At 49.0% G+C, this 11,061-nt stretch overlaps 1 protein-coding gene across 3 annotated transcripts in view; it reads left to right on the forward strand.

Annotated features, from left to right (window-relative positions):
* Positions 1-11,061, forward strand: part of LOC118773942 (dynamin-2) — a 39,336-nt gene that overhangs the window by 12,792 nt on the left and 15,483 nt on the right. For 2 of the 3 annotated variants that reach the window (XM_036522987.1, XM_036522997.1), the window contains exons 5-12: positions 7-105; positions 1,228-1,388; positions 1,923-2,065; positions 2,828-2,963; positions 3,416-3,483; positions 6,020-6,158; positions 10,626-10,712; positions 10,826-10,896. In XM_036522987.1, coding sequence (XP_036378880.1) covers positions 7-105; positions 1,228-1,388; positions 1,923-2,065; positions 2,828-2,963; positions 3,416-3,483; positions 6,020-6,158; positions 10,626-10,712; positions 10,826-10,896 — 904 coding nt within the window. Of the gene's footprint in view, positions 1-6; positions 106-1,227; positions 1,389-1,922; positions 2,066-2,827; positions 2,964-3,415; positions 3,484-6,019; positions 6,159-7,388; positions 7,528-10,625; positions 10,713-10,825; positions 10,897-11,061 lie in introns of all 3 variants that reach the window. The other variant, XM_036523006.1, reaches the window with a different exon arrangement.

The following is an 11,061-nucleotide window of genomic DNA, read 5'->3' on the forward strand; positions in this document are numbered from 1 at the left end:
AACCAGGGCTGCGCACCATCGGTGTGATCACTAAGCTGGACCTGATGGACGAGGGGACGGACGCCAGAGAGATCCTGGAGAACAAGCTGCTGCCACTGCGCAGAGGTGCGCACGCACTGCGCATACGCATACACACTGCGCATACGCATTCACACTGCGCATACGCATACACACTGCGCATACGCATACACACTGTGCATACACATACACACTGTGCTTACGCATACACACTGTGCTTACGCATACACACTGCGCATACGCATACACACTGCGCATACACACTGCGCATACGCATACACACTGCGCATACGCATGCACATTCACACTGCGCATACGCATTCACACTGCGCATACACATACACTCTGCGTATACACATACACACTGCGCATACGCATTCAAACTGCGCATACGCATTCACACTGCGCATACGCATTCACACTGCGCATACAAACTGCGCATACACATACACACTACACATTCACACTGCGCATACGCATTCACACTGCGCATACAAACTGCGCATACACATACACACTACACATTCACACTCTGTATACGCATTCACACTGCACATACGCATACACACTGTGCTTACGCATACACACTACAAATTCACACTGCACATACGCATACACACTGTGCTTACGCATACACACTACACATTCACACTGCGCATACGCATACACACTGTGCTTACGCATACACACTACACATTCACACTGCGCATACGCATACACACTGTGCTTACGCATACACACTACACATTCACACTGCGCATACGCATACACACTGTGCTTACGCATACACACTACACATTCACACTGCGCATACGCATATACACTGTGCATACGCAAACACTGCACACATGCTGTGCACACACGCATACACACTCTGCATGCACTGCGCATACACGTACACCCCATTCACACTACACACATGCTACATATACATTATGTATATGTACAGTACACACGCACTGAACACACACTAAACTATACACACACTACACATACCGCACACTTAATACACACTCTACACACATCACACACACACTGCACACACATACACACTACATTACACACACACTACACATGCACAGATGCTACACACACTACACACACACTACACCACACAAACGCTACAGACAGACAGACACCACACACACCCACCCCCGTGAGCCTCCCGCTGCCTGCTGTTCCAGAGCCGTGTGCCGTTGCCCCCTGCAGGCTACATCGGGGTGGTGAACCGCAGTCAGAAGGACATCGATGGGAAGAAGGACATCCGAGTCGCGCTGGCCGCCGAGAGGAAGTTCTTCCTGTCCCACCCGGGGTACAGGCACATGGCCGAGCGCATGGGTACCCCCCACCTGCAGAAAACTCTCAACCAGGTGTGTCCTCTGATCTCTCTCTGTCTCTCTCTCCCTCTCCCCCCTGTCTCTCCATCTTTCACTCTCTTCTCACTCTCTCTCCCTATCCCATCTCAGTTCAGTTCTGTTCAATCAAATTTCATTCCATTAAGTTCTAGGGAATTCAGTTCCATTCAAATCAATTCGGTTCCATTCCATTCAGTGCAATTCAATTCAATTCAAATTCATTGCATTCCATTCAGTTCCATTCCATTCCATTCCATTGTATTCCATTCACATAAATTCAACTCAATGCCATCCACTTCCAGTCAATTCAATTCCATTCAATTCAATTCTGTTCCATTCCATTCCATTCACTTCCATTCCATCCATTCCACTCTACCATTTCATTCCATTCAAATATGCTTTGTTGGTGTGATGGATGTGCGTGCACTCGTACCGCCAAAGAAAGGTTGGGAAGCTGTAAGCGTGGGATGCCAATAAGGTGAAAGCTGTTCGGTCGGTGTTCGAAAAGGTGATTTTAAAATGGCTCTCTGTCCCTCTCGCCATCCTCAGCAACTGACCAATCACATCCGGGACACGCTGCCGGGCCTGCGCAGCAAGCTGCAGAGCCAGCTGCTCTCCCTGGAGAAGGAGGTGGAGGAGTACAAGAACTTCCGGCCCGACGACCCCACGCGCAAGACCAAAGCCCTGCTGCAGTGAGTACAGCCGGAGTACAGTCACTCTGCAGTGAGTACAGCCAGAGTACAGTCACTCTGCAGTGAGTACAGCCGGAGTACAGTCACTCTGCAGTGAGTACAGCCGGAGTACAGTCACTCTGCAGTGAGTACAGCCGGAGTACAGTCACTCTGCAGTGAGTACAGCCGGAGTACAGTCACTCTGCAGTGAGTACAGCCGGAGTACAGTCACTCTGCAGTGAGTAGAGCCGGAGTACAGTCACTCTGCAGTGAGTACAGCCGGAGTACAGTCACTCTGCAGTGAGTAGAGCCGGAGTACAGTCACTCTGCAGTGAGTAGAGCCGGAGTACAGTCACTCTGCAGTGAGTAGAGCCGGAGTACAGTCACTCTGCAGTGAGTACAGCCGGAGTACAGTCTCTGCTGCAGTGAGTAGAGCTGGAGTACAGTCACTCTGCAGTGAGTAGAGCAGGAGTACAGTCACTCTGCAGTGAGTACAGCCGGAGTACAGTCACTCTGCAGTGAGTAGAGCCGGAGTACAGTCACTCTGCAGTGAGTAGAGCCGGAGTACAGTCACTCTGCAGTGAGTAGAGCCGGAGTACAGTCTCTGCTGCAGTGAGTAGAGCAGGAGTACAGTCACTCTGCAGTGAGTAGAGCAGGAGTACAGTCACTCTGCAGTGAGTAGAGCAGGAGTACAGTCACTCTGCAGTGAGTAGAGCAGGAGTACAGTCACACAGGGCGCAGACAGGCGCAGACACAGACGTGACGTTAGCCGTTGCTCCGCAGGATGGTGCAGCAGTTCGGGGTGGACTTTGAGAAGCGGATCGAGGGCTCGGGGGACCAGGTGGACACGGTGGAGCTGTCGGGCGGAGCCCGGATCAACCGCATCTTCCACGAGCGCTTCCCGTTCGAGCTGGTTAAGGTACGCTGCCGCTCCCGGCAACAAGCCGCTGACAACCGTCACCCTGGTGATCATCTGGGGGCTTCTCACCTGTGTTTCCGTTATTTCATATACAGCACTAGCATTTGAGACTCACACAGAGACTCACACAGAGATGCATATTGCATGTTATCTGTTGGTACAGGTTGTCTATGTTTTGGTCATTTTGATGAAAGCAGCAATGGTACTGCGTGCACCTGGGGTTAGATCCTGCGGCCTTCTGGTTGTTGGCCCATCTCGCTCACCGCACTGCGGCTGCCGCTCCCGCTGCCTCTCATACGGGCTGTCTTTAAGGGCCACAGGCATAGGTGAACCAGTGTGTGCATCTGTCTTGTTCATGCTTTTGAAAAGCAGAGATCTGCCCGAATATGTATGCACACACACAGACGCAATCTCTCTCTCTCTCTCTCTCTCTCTCTCTCTCTCTCTCTCAGATGGAGTTTGATGAAAAAGAGCTGAGGCGAGAGATTAGCTATGCTATCAAGAACATCCATGGCGTGAGGCAAGTGGATTGTCTGTACCTGTTTATCTGTAACACACACAGTCTTTACCTCTGTCTGTAACGCACACTGTCTGTAACACACACTGTCTGTACCTCTCTGTCTGTAACGCAAACTCTGTAACACAGTCTGTACCTCTCTGTCTGTAACACACACTGTCTGTACCTCTCTGTCTGTAACGCACACTGTCTGTACCTCTCTGTCTGTAAAGCACAGTCTGTACCTCTGTCTGTAACACACACTGTCTGTACCTCTGTCTGTAACGCACACTGTCTGTACCTCTCTGTCTGTAACGCAAACTCTGTAACAGTCTGTACCTCTCTGTCTGTAACGCACACTGTCTGTACCTCTCTGTCTGTAAAGCACAGTCTGTACCTCTCTGTCTGTAACACTGTCTGTACCTCTGTCTGTAACGCACACTGTCTGTACCTCTCTGTTTGTAACGCAAACTGTCTGTAGCACGCAGTCTGTACCTCTCTGTCTGTAGCACACTGTCTGTACCTCTCTGTCTGTAACGCACACTGTGTCTGTACCTCTCTGTCTGTAAAGCAGTCTGTAGCTCTCTGTTTGTAATGCACACTGTCTGTACCTCTCTGTCTGTAATGCACACTGTCTGTACCTCTCTGTCTGTAATGCACACTGTCTGTACCTCTCTGTCTGTAACACAAACTGTCTGTACCTCTTAGCATATATTGTCTACACATGTATGATTATACCACCTTTATTCCTCTCACACCTTAATCTCTTTCCCCTTTCCCCCTCTTTCCTCTTTTTTTGTAATGCCTGTTTCTCTTTTACTCTTCCCCTCTTTCACACTCTCTCTTTCTCGCTCTCGCTCTCTGTCGCACTGTCCCCCCTCCTCTTGCATGCAATACACTGAGATAATGATCATTGAGGTTTCTCCAGTCAGCTGACTCTTTAAAATGTGTCTTTTTGATGAGAAATATAAGCCTGTTTCATTCTATCCTTCTTTCCTCTCTTTTCTCCCTGCCTCTGTGCCCACTCTCTCACACACTCCTCCCCCCACTTACTCCCAACGCGCCTGTATGTGTGTGCATGTGTGTACTTATCTGTCTGTGTGTTTCTGTCTTCGACTGGCTATTTGTCTTTCTGTTTCTGGCTGTGTGCGTTTGTTACTGTCTGTATTCCTGTTTCTGATTATTTCTGTTTGTCTTTCTCTTTGACTGCCTCGGGTCTCTGTGTCTGTCTGCTTCTGACTGCGTCTGTGTCTCTGTTTCTGACTGCGCCTGTGTCTCTGTTTCTGACTGCGCCTGTGTCTCTGTTTCTGACTGCGCCTGTGTCTCTGTTTCTGACTGCGTCTGTGTCTGTCTGTTTCTGACTGTGTCTGTGTCTCTGTTTCTGACTGTGTCTGCGTCTTTGTTTCTGACTGCGCCTGTGTCTGTCTGTTTCTGACTGTGTCTGTGTCTCTGTTTCTGACTGTGTCTGCGTCTTTGTTTCTGACTGCGCCTGTGTCTCTGTTTCTGACTGCGTCTGTCTGTTTCTGACTGCGTCTGTGTGTCTGTTTCTGACTGCGTCTGTGTCTTTGTTTCTGACTGCATCTGTGTCTCTGTTTCTGACTGCGTCTGTCTGTTTCTGACTGCGTCTGTGTGTCTGTTTTTGACTGCGTCTGTGTCTTTGTTTCTGACTGCATCTGTGTCTCTGTTTCTGACTGCGTCTGTCTGTTTCTGACTGCGTCTGTGTGTCTGTTTCTGACTGCATCTGTGTGTCTGTTTGTGACTGCATCTGTGTGTCTGTTTGTGACTGCATCTGCCTGTTTCTGACTGCGTCTGTGTCTGCCTGTTTCTGACTGCGTCTGTGTCTCTGTTTCTGACTGTGTCTGTCTGTTTCTGACTGCGTCTGTGTCTGCCTGTTTCTGACTGCATCTGTGTCTCTGTTTCTGACTGCGTCTGTGTGTCTGTTTCTGACTGCGTCTGTGTGTCTGTTTCTGACTGCGTCTGTGTGTCTGTTTGTGACTGCGTCTGTGTGTCTGTTTCTGACTGCGTCTGTGTGTCTGTTTCTGACTGCGTCTGTGTGTCTGTTTCTGACTGCGTCTGTGTCTCTGTTTCTGACTGCGTCTGTGTGTCTGTTTGTGACTGCGTCTGTGTGTCTGTTTCTGACTGCGTCTGTGTGTCTGTTTCTGACTGCGTCTGTGTGTCTGTTTCTGACTGCATCTGTGTGTCTGTTTGTGACTGCATCTGTGTGTCTGTTTCTGACTGCATCTGTGTGTCTGTTTCTGACTGCGTCTGTGTCTCTGTTTCTGACTGCGTCTGTGTCTCTGTTTCTGACTGCGTCTGTGTCTCTGTTTCTGACTCCGTCTGCGTCTCTGTTTCTGACTGCGTCTGTGTGTCTGTTTGTGACTGCGTCTGTGTGTCTGTTTGTGACTGCGTCTGTGTGTCTGTTTGTGACTGCGTCTGTGTGTCTGTTTCTGACTGCGTCTGTGTCTGTCTGTTTGCATCCCTCCTGTGTCTTTGACCACCTGTCTGTGTCTGACTCTCACTGTCTGTCTGTCTGTCTGTCTGTCTCTGTGTGCGTGTGCAGGACAGGGCTGTTCACTCCAGACCTGGCCTTTGAAGCCATTGTGAAAAAGCAGATCATTAAGCTGAAAGAGCCCTGTCTCAAATGTATCGATCTGGTGATTCAGGAGCTCATCAACACCGTCAGGCAGTGCACCAACAAGGTACTGCTCAGACCCCCACCCGTGGCACTGGGTGGGGGGGGGGGGGTGGCGGGAGGGCAGGGCTGCAGGGGTCACAGGTCACGCTGTCTCCGTATGTGGGGATGGGAATGCTTTCGGCCTGCCTCTGCCTGGGTTGGATGACGCGCCCGGCTTTGACGTCCAGTTGGGTCCGCCCTCACCAAAACGGCCCCCCAGAGACCAGCGTTGAGTGACCCCTGTAGCCCCGCCCCACCCTGCCCTGCCCGGATTGCTGTTGTGTGTTTATGTATATATATTTTTTTTGTTTGGGGGTGGGGTGGGGTGGGGGTTGTGCCGGTGGGGGCGTAGAGTTCGGGAGCTTCCTGTCCCACCTTGAGTGCTTCCAGGCTCACGCTGGGCAAGCTGCAGGTTTCTCCTTCCTCAAATGGCCACCTGTCCCGGAACCCACAACCTACCGGTGAGCCTGAGCCTCTCCTGCCCTGACCTGCGGATTCGGACCCGAGTACAGCCCGCTGTAGTGAGACTTTAACAACAGCCCGACGGGCGTTGTTCATATTGGCGTAGCGTGACATATTCGGCAGACCCTGTTTTTGCTTTGCTGCCCTCTAGTGGTGAGGTGGTATTACTGTAATACCACTGAGTGAGAGGGATTCTGCAGCTTCCAGGGCCTCTCTCTGGTAGGGGTGGGCTCGTTGTGTGTGTGTGTGTGTGTGTGTGTGTGTGTGTGTGTGGTTGCGGCCAGTGTCGTTAACCCGTGGCATCGATGTGGACAGTGGCGTTTCCTTGTTGAAACCCCTGCTTGGTTCCTACCGGTTGGGCCCTGGGAGAATTTTACCCACAATTCCCCTGGCATTTCTTCATATTATACCCAATTATTTTGCTGCTTTAGCTTGAACATTATTGCCCTAAATTCTTCGCACCGTTAGGTGAACTCAGAGGGATCTTGAACATTTGAGGATTGAATCTGAAAACTTGCAGCTTGCCCTGTTTGGTTCTTGCTTGGTTTTTTTTTTTATTTATTCTTTTTTTTTTGCAGACGGGAGTGAAAACTAACGGACTAAACAAAAACTCCTTTTTGTCTCTGTTTTTCTTGCTCTCCTCTCTCTGTCTTTCCTGTCTGTCATTGCTGTATGTGTTTTTTTTTTTTTTTTTTTCTGTTATTCCCCCGCCCCCCCCCACAAACACCACGTTCCCCCATTGGACATTTCACCTGATGCATAACCCCTCCCCCCGGCCCCGCCCTGCCTGCAGAACGGGCCTCTTCACGCCCGACTTGGCCTTCGAGGCCATCGTGAAAAAGCAGATTCGCAAACTGAAAGAGCCCAGTCTGAAATGTGTGGACCTGGTGGTGTCCGAGCTCACCACCCTCGTCAGGAAGTGTACCGAGAAGGTAACCGTGGGGGGGGCAGGGGGTTCGCCACTCTCCCTGCCCGTAATGATCACCCCTCCTGCCCCCACCTCCTCTGTGAAATCACTCCCCCTCCCTCTCCAGTCTTCCCGGGGGGGTCTTTAAATTGGTTTACGTGTTTGTTTAAACATAAATATATATATATTACATACATTACAGCTTCACATTATGCGTAACATGTTATGTTATATAATGTATTATATGTACGTGTATATATGTATAAGTTATACAGTAGTATAAGTAATAGCATAAGTAACACAAATATATGTTAATTATACATACATGTGTAGTATATACTCTGCCTATCCCAATATATATCCTATCTATCCCTATTTTCTATAAAAGGCACTCTACACTAGTTAGCTCAGTATCTTTCTGACCTCTTGTAGTACTATTCGACAACTGCTCTTAGCGTTGTGATGCACTTTTTCGGAAGGTGCTCTGGGCAAGAGTGTCTGCTAAATGACACGATGTAATGCTATAATATATGTATATTTATATATTTACGCATGCTATCGCTGTCTGTATTTATATTTACATATATATGTCATATGTAGCTGTAATATATGTAATATAACGTGAGAAACAGCTTCTCCTTGGGGGACTTTGGAGATGGTGCGCTAACACCCTCTCCCTCTGCACTGACCACGACAAGGCTTTGTGTTGTGGAGGTGTGGCCACACCCTCACCAGTTCGTCCACAATAAACCTCTATGGCCTCCAGTCATACTCGTGCACCCCCCCCCCCCCCCCCCCCCCCAATTCCTTATGACCCCAGCTCCTCCTCTTCCTCTTCCTGCTTGGTGATTATTGTCTGTAATAGCGCCCCCACCCCCCCACCCCCACCGCAGTTATGGGACACTTATGAGCACGGAACCGTTATTCAACTGGGAGGGAAGATATTCTGTGTGACACCACCCACTGGACGGCACCCTCTCAGAGCAAACAAAACAAAATCAGACTCGCTGATTAAAAACCGGCCCATTCTAAGAAGCTCTCTAGGAAGTATAGGACAGCTAAAACATAATTCCTTTTGTCCTGTGTAATATTACACTTCAATAACTGTATTGTCATGGCATTGAGTTAGTTAGGAGGTTAAGTAGTGTGTGCTGCTGTTTGGAAAGGGTTTTCGATTGGCTGTGTTCAACAGCGGCCCCTCCCCATTGCGGATTTGATTGGCTGCCATGCTGCGTTTGATGTGTTGGTACCGGATCCATATGGAAGGGGGCTCTGCCTAAACCCCGCCCACTAGCTTCACCCCAGTAACCAATCCTGTGAAGAGGTCTTACATACACAGAGCTTTCCATAGAAAGAAAACGCGAGTGCTACATGCAAAGAGCCTTGCCGAGGAGAACTTCTCATTCTTTCAGAAAGTTGCTGAAATGCATGCCTGTCGGTAAGCTCCCCCTCCCAAATAATCCCTTTTTTTGCCGACTCGGTCGACTGGAAGAATAATATTTTCTGTATTTTTGAAACTCTGGGGGCGGCAGGGTAGCACATCGGTTAAAGGAGCAGGGCTCGTAACCGAAAGGTTGCTGGTTCGATTCCCCTGCTGCTGTGAATTTGGGCAAGGCACTTACCCCATAACTGCCTCAGTAAACATCCAGCTGTGTAAGTGGATAGCATGTAAAAATCAAAACATGTGTAAGTCGATCTAGATGAGAGCATCTGCTGAATGATAGCAATGTTATGTAGTAGCCCAAGCAGTTTGTTGGATCTAAATGAGTTCCCAGCAGTCTTCTGTTAACCTCCCCAGAGGAGAGGCCTCTTTCCTCTGCTTAGCCTCCTTTTGGATCCCTCTGCCTAAAGCCCAGCAGCTCCAGCTGGGGTGTCCCTCTCAGTGCTTTTAGTGCAGGTGGTGGGGACAATGCCAGTCAATCTACAGCGCCCCCTCTGGTCACCTGTAGAACTGCATCTGCCTTTCATTAATGCTTCTGACTGTACCCTCTGTCCCCAGCTAACACCCCACTAATGCTGCAGCCAATCAGCTTTCGCTGTCGCTTTGGAGTGGCCGTGTATCAGATCGTAACAGGGGGTTTTGCATAGACATACAATGCTCCGATTTGTAATTGTGAACAATGTTCCAAAAATTGTAAAAAAAAAAAAAATTGGTGGTAGGTTTTATTTGACGAAATGCGGTTAAACCTGATATAATCTGGTCACATGGTCAGTTAATGAGCTGAAACCTGGCCACAGCAAACTGATGGTGAACATGCACCACACATCAGCTCTAATGCCTGTATCTCCCCTTCACCTGTTTATCGTGTGCGTGCGTGCGTGCGTGCCCGTGTGCGTGTGTGTGTGCCCGTGTGCGTGTGAGCATGTGTGTGCCAGGGTTTCTGCTAGGATTTTTTCTTGTTGGTCTGGTGTCCGGAAAGAATTTATTTCATTGGACAAATTTGAAACTTACCGGTCATGTTTCAATCAGTGGTAGCTGGTGACCTGGAAACAGGAGAAGCCCAAACGCTGCCTTTAAATCTATCATTACTTTCAAACTGTTCCCCCTTATCCTCCTTGATTAACAATAAAACAAATAATTCACAGAATAATCAATCGCCTAAATTTTTTTTATTATTAATGTGTCCAATGTGTCTTTGCACTGTTTGCAGCTTGCAATGCGCATAAGCCGCGTCACTCTCTCCTCCTCCAGATGACTTCGCAGCGCCGTCTTAATTTGATTCTGCAGAGAGAAATCCCTCTCTGCTGGCATGCTTGACACGGGCAGAACATAGGCGTTTTTAGCCAGCGTAGCCCAGTCGAGGGACAGCCCGTTGAACTTTTGTTATAGCTAAAAAAAATAAATAGCCTTCATTATAGCTTGTGTTGTATGAGTATTATTACTGAACATTTTGACCGGCAAGTTTTTAATTTATCGTTTTTCTATAAATTTTACCAGGAAAAAATCAGTAATTACCGGATAACAGAAACCCTGGTGTGTGTGCGTGTGCGTGTGTGTGTGCATGCATGCGTTTGTGTTTTTGCGAGTGTGCGTGTGTGTGTGTGTGTGTGTGTGTGTGTGTGTGTGTGTGTGTGTGTGTGGTAGCATCAGTACCAGCAGTTGTGTTGGTGTGTCGCTCACAGCTGAGCTCCTACCCTAAACTGAGAGAGGAGACGGAGAGGATCGTTACCACGTACGTCCGAGAGAGAGAGGGCAAGACCAAGGACCAGGTGAGCTGGGCGTGGGGTCAGAGGGGCACTGGAATTTTGGGGATGGGGGAGGGAGGGTGTGGAGGGAGAGCACAGGTCAGGCCCCTGCCTCACACAGCACTGTTCGTTTCTAGGTTCTTCTGCTGATTGACATCGAGCTGTCCTACATCAACACCAACCACGAGGACTTCATCGGCTTCGCCAAGTACGTGACAGACACGTGCATAATAATGCCTTTTACATTTACAGTTATTCGTTTACCAGACACTTTTATCCAAAGCAACTTACAAATGAGACACAGTACAACACAATCAAAAAACCATACGGATTCAACAATATTAGAAGTGCTGCATGATCAGGTTTCAATGGA

This window comes from Megalops cyprinoides, chromosome 1 (assembly GCF_013368585.1).
Source record: "Megalops cyprinoides isolate fMegCyp1 chromosome 1, fMegCyp1.pri, whole genome shotgun sequence".
NCBI classification, from domain to species: Eukaryota; Metazoa; Chordata; class Actinopteri; order Elopiformes; family Megalopidae; genus Megalops; species Megalops cyprinoides.